General features: G+C 43.1%; 1 protein-coding gene across 2 annotated transcripts; it reads right to left on the bottom strand.

The window, feature by feature from the left end:
- Positions 1-12: 12 nt before the first annotated feature.
- DAPL1 (death associated protein like 1) lies at positions 13-12,763 on the bottom strand. Of its 2 annotated transcripts, XM_077784858.1 has the most exons (5): positions 12,487-12,763; positions 9,437-9,524; positions 7,755-7,818; positions 6,100-6,252; positions 13-1,875 (listed from the first exon to the last, which is right to left on the bottom strand). In XM_077784858.1, the coding sequence occupies exons 1-4, from the start codon at positions 12,602-12,604 to the stop codon at positions 6,133-6,135; spliced, it is 390 nt and encodes a 129-aa protein (XP_077640984.1). In that variant the 5' UTR covers positions 12,605-12,763; the 3' UTR covers positions 13-1,875; positions 6,100-6,132. The 2 variants fall into 2 exon arrangements, with proteins under 2 accessions (XP_077640984.1, XP_021399173.2); XM_021543498.3 differs by lacking the exon at positions 13-1,875 and having other exon boundaries at positions 5,983-6,252; positions 12,487-12,762.
- Between the last annotated feature and the right edge of the window lie 2,294 nt (positions 12,764-15,057).

Below are 15,057 nucleotides of genomic sequence, written 5' to 3' on the forward strand. Positions count from 1 at the left end.
AAGGAATTTAAGAAAGTTATGATCAATGAAAGTAGAAGGTTGAATTTAAATTTTATTATCAATCTTCATTTTAGTGACTGTTCTGTTTCAGTATATAGTAATTGCATATTTTGCAACTGATACCTATTATATGAAACATTTGTATCATAACTTAAGAAAAGTCTTAATCATTCTTTTACGTAATTATAACTTCTGAATTGCTCTCCAGAAGTCCAAATATAAAAGAAATACACTGTGTATAGAGATGGGTTCAGAAACTTCATCCCTTGATACATAACTGTTGACTGTGGGATGCTATATCCAACTTTCTAATGTTGCCTGGCTCATGGAGCAATGAATTTGTGAAGTGACCACATTCAGAAACATACTATGTAAGCATCTACAAACTGAGAAAATAATACTGAATGTACCCAATACCAATACAGTCCGCACTCTTTCCTGTTCCTTGTGCTGCCTCACCTGTACCTGACTCCAGCTGGGAACCCAGAGACTGGAGGAAGTGTGGGAAGTCTGATACCACTTTTTGTTACCATGGAATTATGTCCTTTGTATCTTCACAGCTTCTAGGCAGTTGTGTCCCCCATGAAATACCAAATGAGGTTTTTATAAACTCGTTGATTCTTTTTCCTTGAAACTTTTCCAGCAGATTAAAATATACCTCCTTGGCAGAAAACCTCCTTGGCTGTATTTCTGAGAGCTGCTCAGCTGGCAGAGCTGGAACAAGCTGTAGGCATACAGCAACCTCTTGTGGCAAATCCAGTAAACATGTAACAATTAATAACCTTTGAAACTACATAAGCTTCTCTTGATTTGAGTTACAAACATCTATAAAATTGCTTTAACAAACAACTGGAGAGTTGGAGAGTCCCTGTTAGCTGGATGCTCAACAATACTCAGACTTCAGAGCTCTCATAGTCCTTCAATTCTGGAATGAATTAAGCATTGGTAGCCCATTATAAATGAAGCATCAGACTGAAATTTCTGCTAATAATATAATCTAGAAGTTTTTCATTAAAATTGAGCAAGAGTGACATAATGGCCATGAGTACAATCTGTGGCCATATATGACAAGAATCATAAACATACTATAAAAGTACACATTCCTCCAGCCACCTGACCAGCTGGCTGTCCTGTGCAGGCTGAGGGGGAAAGGGCAGCGAGAAGGTGCAAGGAGGGAAGAGCAGGAATGACAACATGTGAAAACAAGGGTCCTCAACAACAGCAAGGTTTTCCAAAGCAAGAGTGCCTTCCTGGGAATATGGTGTGGGAATTGCACACAGCAGAAACAGTATGAGTATGGCAGATGACACTGATTAGACCACTGAATTTGTTGGGAATTTTTTTTGGTTTTTTGTTTTTGGTTTTTTTTTTTACATTGTAGGAATAAAGTCTTCTATCCTAGAATTAAAGTAAATTCAGGAAATTATTTGGCTTATGTATGCACCACTTACCAGGACTTTTGGGGCTGATATGCCAGGCAGAGTTTAATGTGCTTGAAATGATTTGAAGATTTATGCATACCACTTCGAGAGGAACAGGTTGAACAAGTACATCCTGGAACGCACAAAGGCTTTACACAACAGCTAATATTTGTTTATTAAAATAAAGTCTGTGCTGTAGTTCTCTTTGATTGCAGCTTCCCAGTCTCACCATGTGTAATTTCTTTGCCATTTCATCTGCTGCAGTTTTACACAAAAGTCAGGAATCCCTTTGTCTTGGTCTGTGCACTGAACAGCATATCCTGTAGCTCCTGCTAGACCAGTGACAAGCTGCACAGTTCCCAATTCCCAAGCAGCTCTGTCCAGCACCGCCCAACGTAGGAGCACCAAGTGCTTAAAGGTAGAGACTCTTCCTTGCCCCAGAGGAAACTCCTCCCTGCAGAGAAGTCCAACAGAACATGTGTCTCAGGCCATCAAACAGCACATGTGACATTACCAAGCTGACAAAGATATTGAACCAACCAACATGCACTAAAAACTCTTTCCACAGCTTTCATTGTCCCTTGGCTTTCCATCTCTGTGTTTTGAGGGCTACAGCTAATAACAACTGCATATTAACCGATATTTTGTCCTCCAATATGGTGAAATGAAGATCAGCAGCAGAAATACTTTCTTGAAATCATGTCCTTCTCACTGAATGCCTGCATTGTTTGAAATAGTCCATGAAAAGCCTGAAAACAGTCTTCCTGCAGGGGTTTTATTTTTCTAGCAAGCCTACTGTATTTGTTCTTTATGTGCTGAATTTGGTGGCAATTCATATTTAAATAATGCAAGTTAAGTGTTACGGCTCGAACTAAATAAAACAAACTGCCTGCAACAGAAGGCACAACAGCCTTACCACAGTATCACCAAGGATGGTGCAAACACAAACTGGGCACCAGCTGACAGAGCAGGACATGGAACAGAACACTTGCCAGGATTCCTTTCTTATAGCAGAAGAGGAGATTGCACCTGCTCTACGATTAGCAAACCCATAAAACAAACTTTATCAAAACTAGAGCTCCTAGGTTCTTGTCTGGACCTGTTTTTACATGTGGAAGTTTTACCCAGATAGCTCCTGGAAGGTCCTTTCCATTCCAGCCTGCTCTCTGGCAGGCCGTTGGGCACTCCCACAGCACCCTGCAACAGTGTTCCTGCGCAGGAGCCCAGGTACTGCTGCAGGCACACCTGCATTGGCTGGGCTGGGCAGACTGATGCAGTTCACATACACAGGCTGAGCCCATGCTGCAGAACTCCTGTTTGCCCACAGACACGGTCTTGCCAGACAGTATAGTTGGGTTCCTCTCTTGAAAGGAACAACCCAAGAAAAAATTCAGATATGCTGCAAAATTATCAATAGATCTACACATGGGAAAGCCACTCAGATTTCAATGTTTCCTAGTACAACATAATCATGTGCAAAAGACTCAAAATTTTGTGCCACCAAAAGGTGGGATTGTTGGTATAATGTTACCCTGGTTAAACCTGTTTTTGTTCTATGCCTTTGGGATCACCATAATGCGGGACTAACATTTAAACTCAAGGTAGATATTACTGAAACCAAAACAATTACATCTGCTCCAGTCCAAGAGGATGAGAAAATTCAATCCCCACAAATTTTTGAAGTTAGACCATGTGATCAAAAATGCAGATCAGCAACAAATGCTGTTTAATCCACCTTGGTTTCTTAAACAAATAGAACTAGTAAGGCAGATTAATATTTATTTACTTAAACCAATGTGGTCATCATCCTTAAGTGCTTCTCACGCAAGACAGTTAGCTTGGCTACACGGGCAAAGCCCCACTTCTCCAAAAGGAATAAGGAGGATTGTGACTGGAACCACAGGGACCACAGGGAGTTTTGAATTGTACAGATGCTGAAGTACTTATAAATAACCTGAGCACAACCACAAGTGATTTAAGCAAATTGCAACACCGTCTGTGGTCTTCTCTACCAGTATTAGAAACTAATCAATGGCTCTTATCTGACACATTGCCTCAGTGGGAAAGAATCAATAAGCGAGCTCATAGTTGATCCCAGAGGCACTTGGTGCAAACAAAGACAAAGGCTCTTTTTCTCTTAGCTACATCTGAGCTCAGTTGTGGATACAATCAACATCAGCCACAGCAATTTTAACAGAAAGGGAAGAAGGCACCTTCACCCACTGAACTTTAAAAAGTGATTTGGAATAATGATTGAATTTGCAAAGGAATTCCAGCCTTGGTGGCATTTTTTCAGTTATAATACCATCAATAGCACAGTACTAATCCATACAGGAACCTTGGTGTCCATCACTCAGTCACTGCACTAGGCCTGAATCATAACTGAACCCTACCCTGGAGCAAAGGACATAGGCCCATGGGGAATGGCAAACCATCAGTGCTAGCACATGCACTATATGGGAGCAGGGACTCACACCAAAGCCCTGACATTTGTCTGGATCCAGAATAGTGTTTGTCATTTTGAAATCCATCCTGATGAAGCTCATGAATCTGTAATTTTATATACTGGAAAACAATGTGCTTATATGAGAACAATTTGTGGCTTCATATTTGTAGATAACCTTATTGTAGATACAGATAATTACTCTAATGCTTGTGTTTGCAATTTCACCAAAATGAATGGGTGGGATTTCAATTATTCAGCTCCTGTCACATTATATCAGTCATTGCAGTATAATTATATACTGATTCAAGATCTGCTGCTCACCTCTGTTGGGATGAATCTCACTTGAGTAAGAAAATTATTATAGCATGATGATCTGCAACAACTGCTGTAACAAACTCAGAAGAATGGATAAAATACTTTGATTACTGACCATCATGATGTGGAAAGCACACAAGGGTTGGAACAAGTGAAGTGAGACAGAGCACAGGGGTGGTAGGACACTTTTCAGGTGGTCACTTACTATCACTACAGGGAGTTTAAACTAGATATTTTACCTTGCTGTTCTCGTAATACTAATCCTATTATGCTTTGTCTTAATTGTGGCACTGTGTATTTGCATTTGGGAAATCATGAAGCAATTGATTTTCCTGTCAGTCCTGTGATTCCTTTTAGGAAAATATGTGATGGTTCCAAAGTGAGACTTACGATATCTATAAGAAGCATCATAAGTATGAAAGTGGGAACTGATGAATAACAGGAACAAAGTTCCAAATAATAAGACAGAGAACAAAGCAGTTAAGCAATGGGAGCAACATTCACAGGAACGTAGAAAACAGAAAACTGATGTCCTAGGTCCTTGAAGGGGAGGGAATAAAAAGATCATACCCTTCTCATTCAGGACCTTATATGATGGGCCATCAAACCCCCAGGTCTGACTGTTTCTCTGGTGAGAACTTGCCTTTGCCATGAACTTTTGTCATTAGATCATAATTATAACAGTAAAAGCCACATCTCCAGCTCAGCCCCCTCTGCCCACCAAGAGCCCACTGCTCACTAAGCACATACCATGACTTCTTGGGACACTATACCTTGAGACTGAAACAGAGAGAAGCTCACAGCAATTTAACCATGGAGTGAAGTAAGATCTGCTTGGCCTGAGAGTGTAACCTATAGGTGTGCCTACCTTGGTCTGTCTCCATGCTAGCTCTGACAATTCACCACCCAGTACCCCTTTCTGCCTACAACTGTAAACAAATCAAAAACCTCCACTCTGTGTGGGGATAAATTTCTTGCACACCAAAAGGGTGAAAGAATCCATTTTGGGACAATACTCTTCTGCAATCACTACTAAAAAAAAATAGTCAATTACATTCTGAGTCAGCGGAGCTCCACAACCAACTCCCAACAGCAGGACAGTATTATCCCCTGGCTCTCTATTGTCCCTGCTGTTACTGCAAGCAGGTCATGGCTCAAGGACATTGCCTGGACTCAGATTTACACTCGTTCCTCCCCATTTTTAAGCTTGATCCCTCGTGACCCTACTACTGCCAGGCAGTGCTAAGTCTCATACACCGTTTTACCAAGTCTAAGTCCAAACTGCAGTCACAGAATTCTCTGCACCTTGGCTCCTCCCTGCTACCTGCCCTGCTATGCCAAGGGTTCAGCTCCAAGTCAGGTACTTCCTTCATTTATCCACTCCAGCCCCAAATAGGTTCAAACAGACTGTTTCCACTCAGCACTTCTGGACCTCTGCAGAGGAGCTGGGGTTTCTCACAGAAAGAAATACAAGCAAAAAATACTTCTTTCATTGACAGAAATCCTTCACAGGGCTTTGTGAATTACTATCATGCAGTAAGCCTCAGGCCTGCATTCAGCATGGAAAACTTCAGGCTCACTTGAAAGAAGCCCTACGTCTTTCAGTCATGCTTTCTTAGAATCAAGTTCACATCAGCTTTGCTACCATTAAACTAAGAAAACCCAAAACAATAGAGTTTCCAGCCCCAGTACTTCACTCAAAGCTCACACAGTAAGTGAAACTTAGACTTTTTGGCATTGAGTAATTACTACATACCAGGTTAGACAGAAGCCATAATATTGTAATAAATCCCAAGTACATTTAGTAACTCTTCTTATATTTTATTGTCAGTAACAGAAACACAGCAAGTTACAAAGCACACAGCTTTTGAACACTTCACCACAGTGTGCTAAGTGCTATATAGAATAGAAACTCACTTTTAAGTAAACATAAGTATTTTAGTGATTATCTTAACATTTCCGTGGCTGTTGAATAATGTAAATTCTTTTAGGCAGTATGAACTTCTCCAAGGTAGGTTGTGGCTTTTGGTGAGCTACTTGTAGTGTTGCTGCATGGATTTTGTGGCTCATCTGTAACATTAAAGGGGGGAGAAAAAAGTTGTGATAGAATACAGATTTTCAGCTATTCTCTTTCTAAATTTTATCCTATTAAAGTAGTTTAAAAGGAGCAGTAAAACCTAAACCCACAAAAAGTTCAAGTGATCAATACACAGAACTCATGGTAGCTCAATATATTTAGTTATAATTTCTGTTTTTAAAACAATATTAGTCTAACTACCTTTAGGGAATATTTGATTTTTTTTCTTCCCTTGTTTAGGAGCTCATAGAATGAGCTCCCAAGATAAGGAAAACACAGCAAATAATCAGTATGCCACAGTTTACAGTAAGTTGAATCAAATTCTTATTTTCCCATGTTCAAAATCATCATTATTACAATAGCTAACTATCACAGTCTAAAGTAGCAAGGAAGTTTCATATATTCTGGAAACCAACAGGAGAAGGAAATGGTGGGTCAGAACAGAGGAGATGAGGACAGGTGGAACAGAAAGAGGATGAGTTGTATCTGTTCTCTGTAAAGTCTAAGCAAATATTCAAGATTTACAGGCTAAATGTATAAACACAACTATTGATAAAAGGCTTGTGTTGAAATTATGCAAGAGATGTTTTATTGAGCTCTAAAGATGAGGAAATCTTGTATGCTTCAGAGTCTGAAGACTGCAAGTGTGTAACAAAGAGATGATAACGGTCAGATTGGACTACCATGCAAACCAAAGAGCTGCTTGTGAAATCAGCTCTTCCAAAGGGCAGGTGTAAGTCTGCACAAACAGCCTAATACAACACAGGATAGGAGCTGTAAGCATGTGATAAACAGAAGGGTCCATTAGCCACTGTGGGATACAAGATTTTACAGGATCCCGTAGTATTCCTAAGGGAGCAGTCAAAAGGTGCTTGCTTGACTGAGTGATGTCAAGCCTCAGATGGAACAGCAAAATCTGGGGCAGCAATAGGACATGCTGTGTCTGTTGTCTTGGGGATCATTCACAAAGCAGGACACTGGATCACCGTCCTGGTGTTCCTTGCACCTGCCAGTCATGCCACCCACCTCCCTCAAGCAGCTCTGTATTTTTGCTGGACCCTTATAGGAGTCAGCGTGATTTCCACAGTGGGATAAAGACAAGGTTTTGCCCTGCACTGTTATCCCAACTTGGCCAGACACTGAGATGCCACTGGTAATTCTTCCCCATATTTCAATAAAGCTAATGCACCATGCCACTTTACAAGCAGGACACAGCCCACTGCCTGGCTGTGCTTCTCTGCACAGGTGTGCACAACTACCCAGAGCATGCTGCAGTAAGTAGGAGTGGAACCAGAGTAAGGACAGAAGGCCAGGTACTTTTTAGCCATCTAGCAGCTCAGACACACAACCACTACAGAAATAGGTTATCCCAAGAACACTTAGTGGCCAACGAAACACCTGCAACTGCCACACACTAGTTTAAGGAAATTTCACTTTTTAACATTTTTTCATGGTTAGATTTATAAAGAAACCTGACTTTTTCTTTCAGACTTACTTTGTTCAGTGTTTCTGCTACCAAGACACCCATGTTCTGAGGTTTTGCAAAACTGACAATAGCACTGTAAAGCAGAAGAAAAAAGTATTTAGCATTTTCATCTCACTGAAACACACGAGCATTTGTCACTTTCATTTTCCAGACTTAATACAAAACATTTTGCAAATAAATTTAGGGTTTGGAGCTAAATCTTTTCATCATGTCAAAAACTATGTAATATCAAAAAAAGCATGCTGTTTCAGAATGGAACAACAGAAAATCTATGACAGGCTGTTTTATTTAGATATACAAAAAATTGTATATGAAATATCCTTGAATATCTCAAAAAGGATTTTTTTTTTTTTGTACACTGTGAAATAGCTTCTCAGAAGCTGAGCGGTTATATCCTGATTTACAAAACATTTTCTTGATTCCAATCTAGACCCATGAAAAAAATTCACCCTCTGGTTTTGGAGAGTTTCCTTTCACAGCAACTATTTCTCAAGCAAGAACTCTTTTTTCCCCAAGATTATCCTATTAACTTCTCCATATTCCAATGAACAACACCATGTTGCCAATATTCCACAAATAAACAAATCTGTGGATATGAAATAATTTACTTCAGCAATAGAAAGAACTCCAGAATCAGAAGATTCTTCTGATGATACCATTATATCCACTGACACATGTGTAGCTTAAAACGGAGTAGGGAAAAATAATTTTAAATCCCAAATACCATAAACGTGACTCTTGAAAAAGCAGATATTGTTTTAGTTAAGTTAATAATTCTGTGGATTAGGCAAGACACTTCTTACTGATATTTCAATTTAGCAATTGACAGTTTGCTACACTGACAAATATAAGTTATTTAAGATCTGTTTATATTATTAGGTAACTATGACTATGGGAAAGACAGCTGCAAAATTACACCCAGACAATTGGCAACAAGTGAAAATAAAAAGCTTCTAATCCCAGTAGAAAACAACAAAAAATCAAAAATTTCAGGAACATCACAAGACATTCAAATTTTACTGTCATATTCTTATATTGGTTAACTTAACTTTTTGTTATGTGACATTTAAGAAAAGTGCATGTATTTAGGAAAAATGTACAGTCTTTGAAAAAGCTGCAAGAAAATACTTGTTTTAATGACCACATTAACTGGTTGCTGTTACTTTATTCAAAATAGAAGTATGCCTTCATTTTTAGGGCAAACCAGCTTGGTTAACCTTGTAAAGTAGCAAACAGCAAAAGCCAAATTAGATTTTAGATTGAAATAGGAGGTATAGCCTATACAGGAGATAAGACTCTTCCTTGGGGGTAGCTGATGTGGGTTTAATTTCCTTCAGAATGTGGACAATATAAAGTTCATTCCTACTTCACCAGAAACTGTTTGACCATTCCTTTATTAGGCACAGGTATGTAATACATTGTTTTAATTTCTGTTCCATAAAACATGACAAGAGAGATGAGATTCAGCCTTTGCCTTTTGTTGCAAGGCATTATCCTTGGGTTCTGAAGTTGTTTGGTTTGGGGGTTTTTAAGTCAATACTTATTTCAATATCTGTATTATTTTATCTACACATTGCACAAGATAATTTAAGAATTAAGCTCTTGTAGAATAAGAGTTTTCTGTTTTCAAAGATCATTACTTATCAACTTGGACTTCAGGGCAGGGGTGAACAGGCCCTGCATTGTAATACCTTGACTTTTCTTTTCCTAGAAGTTTAGCATTTTTCTCAACAGGTCCATTTTCTTGCTTTTTAGACACTCTCATACCTCCAGCTTTAACTGCAAGAAGAAAGTGAAATGTAAGTAAAAATACCTACAGAACTACATACCACATTACATACACAAGAAGAGAGTACTTTTACCCCAGATAACCATTAACCGGAAATCATCTTTCAGTAATTGGCTCCATGCTTTCCTTGTACACACACATATGCACAGGAGTAGCCAAAGGCTTCAAAATTCTGTGTCACAGCAGACTCAAATCAACTTCCAGATACCATAAATCAAGAAATCAGAGCAGTTTCAGGCACCACTAACTGTATTAAACCTTAACACCTTACTATGTTAATATGCATTCTTCCCCAGAAACTATTACATCTCAGATTTGTATTTTAAAAACAAAAAAAGAAAACCGAACCACCATCTGAACACTTTCAGGTTTTTGAACAATGCGACTAACAGCAATAAGGGTTTCATGATCAGTTCAGGGTATGCCAGAATAAATTGAATAATGCAGATAAGAACCAGATGTATACTCATCTTGTACTTGTGTTCCAACATGTTTAATTATATTATATTAACATATCTGTCAATCACAAAACCAATTAGTACTAATTAAGCTACAGGTGACTTAACAACAGCAATTTGATTTCTGAGGCATGTCTGAAAATTGAATTCTGAACAAAGAACACATTAAGTTATCTAAAAGATTCTGTTGAAAGAAATACTTTCTCCCTCTTCAGGAGAACATTTTAAGTTTTAAAACTGTAAGTAAGAAAGAACAACCTTAGTGTTCTTTTCTCATTCTATTGAGCAAGTTGCTTCACCTCTCAGCAAGACTCTTATACTGATCATGAACAATCAAGGCTAGAGTTTAAATTTGAGGGAGGGAGAGAATAGGGAAAGGTTTCTGGAATTACTCAACTAGCTAGCATGAGAAAAAAAAAAACAAACCAAACAACCACAAACCAAGTATCAACAACAAACCAGGCCACCCAAAAAAAGCCCTGGCATCTTACAGGATCTCAGAGATCTTCCTGACATAATTTTTCTTTATATAAATTCATCCAGAACACCAGCAAAAGTTATGTTCTCCCACAGATTGTTAGGCTCTTGTCTTGTTAGGAATCAGTCAAACAACAAACAGGGAATCTACTAAAATTTTGGAATTAGGTAAAAAAAAAGGTAACTGAATCTAGACCAGCAATTTTTGATTTAGGACTTTCCCTCACATGCAGGATTGGCAATTTCTAGATAAAAGCATTGTTTTTAGTTTTAATTTGACAGGGCAAGGAGATCCAGACAGAGGCAGACATTTTAACATTTTACACAAAACACGAGGGGAGCCAGGAGAGGTGGAGAGAAATATCCAGCGTGGGAAGAGATACTGAAACACGGACAGTCTGGAATTGTGTCTATTACCAATAGGCCCACAAAACAATGTTATCTATAATGATTAAAAACAACCCGTCTTCCTTTCCACCTCTGCACTGACTTGAAACTAGCCTCTAGGAACAGCTGTCCCAACTGCTCACACACATCTATGATGGGGGAAGAGTTAAACATAGATGCATCTGGGATGCACCACAAAGCTGTTTTGTAATTTGCTTTCCACAGCAAGAGAGAGGTATGTCAAACTTTTAATACAGAGTTCAATTTTTTGATTTTTATAAGTGATCTGTTAGCCATGTAATCTAACAGTTAAGTGACAAAATCTTTACTAATTTCCATTTTTAAAATACCATGTGTTTTTAAAATAAAACAAGAAAGTAAGAAGTCACACTCCCTTATATGCTCTCCTCTCAAAAAAACCCCAAAAAACCCCGAACAATGAAGCAACATAAAAACAAACCCAAGTGAAAACAAAGACAGTTTGTCTGAATACTGGTCAGAATAAACCACTTACTCTGCTACTTCCACTCCTAGGCCAAGCTGGTCCCCACTGCAGTCACTCATAAGCTTCACCAAGACTTGCAGACATGCAAGTCTACAAGTTGCAATTTATTATCATGCAAGTTCATAAAGACCAGTATCTGCTTCAGGTCACTGACTGCAGTGGTTTAAAGGCCCTTTCAGGTACAGCTCAACTTCCCTGCCACACACACAAAAGTCTAGGAATGGACTAGAGACAAGATGGAAAAAAAAATTATTTACATCCCAAATTCATGTAAAAGCATACTAAAAAAAACCACTCCAAACAAAAAAAATATTTCCAAGAAAACCAAACAGTTTATGGGATACAGGGAGACACACAAGTATGTGCTCCTCAGGCACTAACTGCTCCTAATAAACCGAGGGGAAGTCCCAACTGGTTTAAAGCTTGTCGTGACGGTTCCTCAAGTATCAAAGGCTGAGCCTGCAGTGGCTGTGCTTGCAGTGACTATCCCCCAGCTCCGAAGGCTGAGCGCGCAGCATCTCTGCGTGTGCCCCAGGACACGGGACACAGCTCACGTACTGGGGTGTCTGAGAGACAGCTCCGCACAGCTCCCGGGGCGGCCCACGAGCTTCTCACGCTGTATGCATTTACACGCTCCCCTAACAAACACAGGCGCCACTACACTCGCCACTACATCCGTAAAACCCCGGTACTACATCCGTAGAGCAGCCACACAGGCAGAGCGGCGGCTGGAACAGCAGGCTGGAAGGCTTCCTCACAGAGAGATCTGCCTCTGTGAGGTGGGAAGGGGGGCTTGGTGGAGGGGAAGTAAATTCTTTACGTTGCTACAGGAGGCGAGGGATACGGCTGTAACATTAAACACATATTTCACTGAACACGGACAGCCGTTTTTCTCGCTATCCCTCAATAACACGTTGCCGATCACCGAGCGGCGCCAGCCGCACACCCGCCGGCCGAGCGCACCCGTGAAGGGGCGGCTGCGGGACCGGCCGGGGCGAGCGCACCATAGACCTGCCTCCACCCTTCCCGGTCCCACATGGGCACTCCTCTCCGCCGAGGAGCTGCATCCGTGTGGGACGGCGCGGGAGAGCCCCGCACACCGGCCCGGAGCGGCCCCGGCCCTACCTGCGGGAGGGCGCCGGCCCGGCGGCACACCGCTCCTCAGCGCCATGGAGGAATCGGGAGCGCCGGCAGCCGGGCGGGGCAGGACCGGGCAGGACCGCGGGACCGCGCAGGAAAACATGCACCGCGCCGGGCGCCAGCGCCTTCTGCGGTTCGGAGCGATTGGGGTGGGGCGGGGCGGGATCGTGAGAGCAGGGAGAGGTCTGAGGGGCGGTACGAAGTCGATAGTGAGGGGCGGGAAGAGGTGTGAGGGGCGGTGAGAGGCGGGGAGCGGCGTGAGGGATGGAGAGCAGTGCAGAGCGGCGTGAGGGGAGGGGAGAGGCGGGCAGCGGTGTGAGGGGAGGGGAGAGCAGTGCAGAGCGGTGTGAGAGGCAGAGAGCGGTGTGAGGGGAGGTGAGAGGCAGAGAGCGGTGTGAGGGGAGGTGAGAGGCGGGGAGCGGTGTGAGGGGAGGTGAGAGGCGGGGAGCGGCGTGAGGGGAGGGGAGAGGCAGAGAGCGGCGTGAGGGATGGAGAGCAGTGCAGAGCGGTGTGAGGGCGGTGAGAGGCGGGCAGCGGCGTGAGGGATGGAGAGCAGTGCAGAGCGGTGTGAGGGCGGTTGTGAGAGGCGGGGAGCGGCGTGAGGGGAGGGGAGAGGCAGAGAGCGGTGTGAGGGGAGGTGAGAGGCGGGGAGCGGCGTGAGGGATGGAGAGCGATGGAGAGCAGTGCAGAGCGGTGTGAGGGCGGTGAGAGGCGGGGAGCGGCGTGAGGGGAGGGGAGAGGCAGAGAGCGGCGTGAGGGATGGAGAGCAGTGCAGAGCGGTGTGAGGGCGGTTGTGAGAGGCGGGCAGTGGCGTGAGGGATGGAGAGCAGTGCAGAGCGGTGTGAGGGCGGTTGTGAGAGGCGGGCAGCGGCGTGAGGGATGGAGAGCGATCGAGAGCAGTGCAGAGCGGTGTGAGGGGCGGTGAGAGGCGGGGAGCGGCGTGAGGGATGGAGAGCGATGGAGAGCAGTGCAGAGCGGTGTGAGGGCGGTGAGAGGCGGGCAGTGGCGTGAGGGATGGAGAGCAGTGCAGAGCGGTGTGAGGGCGGTGAGAGGCGGGAGCGGCGTGAGGGATGGAGAGCAGTGCAGAGCGGTGTGAGGGCGGTTGTGAGAGGCGGGCAGCGGCGTGAGGGGCGGTACGAAGTCGATAATGAAGGCGGGCAGCGGTGTGAGGGGAGATGAGAATGGCTGGGAGCGGCGTGAGGGGCAGGGTGAGAGGCGATGTGACAGGCTGCCAGCGCTGTGAGAGGCGGTACGAAGTCGATAATGAGGACGGGCAGCGGTGTGAGAGGCGGGGACTTTTAAAAAACATTGCTAAGGATTCAAAGAACTTGATCTAGTGAGGTAAATCTTACCCTCTTCAATCAGTAGTATCTGGTTGAGACAAGCAAAACATTGTCATTCATGTGCCCTACTTTAAAACGACCTTAAAGAACACTGACGTTTCACACAACGTATTAGAAATACAAAAACTGAAAGTAGGTACAGCTAATCTGGAATTATTTACTGCATAAACTCCTCAACATTTGTATTTTCGGTATTTAAAATGACCAAGTTAGAAATTAAGGAGTTATCTTCCAACGTCTACCATCTGTGTTGTAAATTATACTGCGGATGAAGAAATCTTGGTCACAAAGGCTGTCAGTTTCTGGAAGCTGTCTGTGGCGGTACCATGCTGTATAGGTGCCCTGTGGGCGGTCCGCGGAAGGCGGGGCAGGTGGCGGCACAAGGCGCGCCCCGAGGCGTTCTCAGGCGCTCCGAGGGATGTGAGCGCGCCCCGGGCCGAGAGCGGGGAGAGCGCCCGGGCGCTGCCGGCGCTGCTCCCGCGCTGCCGCCGTGCCCGGCGGCTGCAGGAGCTGGCCGCGGGCACGCTGCTCACGGTGCCCGCCTCAGGGAGGGTGGCCCTGCCCGCGCCGCCGTGGGCTGCGTTGGGCTGGGCTGCAGGCAGCTGCTGGAACCATAACGCATAATGTCCTAAAGATTTTCTTAGATTGCTGTAAACATGTTCTGCTTTCCTGCGCTAAAGCATTTCATCACAAAAATTTGCTCGTTTAGGAATTCGGAAAGCAAAACACGAAAGAAGAAAAGAATTGTTAGTCTCGTGATTTATTTGGAATTGTCTTATTATTGGATCTCAATGATTAAAACAAAAAGGAGAGAGAGAATGCAAAAATAGGATGTGATTAAGTGGAATCTGAAGAAGAGGGAAATGAAATTTAAAAAATGGAAGAGAAAACAGACTAAGAAACCAGTATGTATTTATAGCACAACAACCACCTTATCACTGACTACTGTTGCCTTGGATCTTTAAAGCAGAAAAAATGAAAGGACATCCAATCTAAACCAGATATCTCAGATATTTAATTCTGTATGTATGAGGCAGGAAATAGTTTTGAAATGCAGCAATTTCCTCCTGAGAAAAACAACTTACTTTGCAAATATTAAAGTAGATAGCACTGCATGTCTCTGCCCATAAGCATTTAGCCTGAAGTGGATGATGGCAATTTTGATCGGGGAAATAAATTCTTTCAGGTAAAATGATCAGCAGGAGAGAGAACA

This window comes from Lonchura striata, chromosome 8, assembly GCF_046129695.1.
Source record: "Lonchura striata isolate bLonStr1 chromosome 8, bLonStr1.mat, whole genome shotgun sequence".
Lineage (NCBI taxonomy): Eukaryota > Metazoa > Chordata > Aves > Passeriformes > Estrildidae > Lonchura > Lonchura striata.

Coding starts and splice junctions, on each gene's coding strand:
- DAPL1 (XM_077784858.1), bottom strand. CDS start 12,604: ATGTTTTCCTGCGCGGTCCCGCGGTCCTGCCCGGTCCTGCCCCGCCCG. Junction 9,525..12,486: donor GGGCCGGCGCCCTCCCGCAG/GTAGGGCCGGGG, acceptor TTCTTCTTGCAG/TTAAAGCTGGAGGTATGAGA. Junction 7,819..9,436: donor CTAGGAAAAGAAAAGTCAAG/GTATTACAATGC, acceptor TCTGCTTTACAG/TGCTATTGTCAGTTTTGCAA.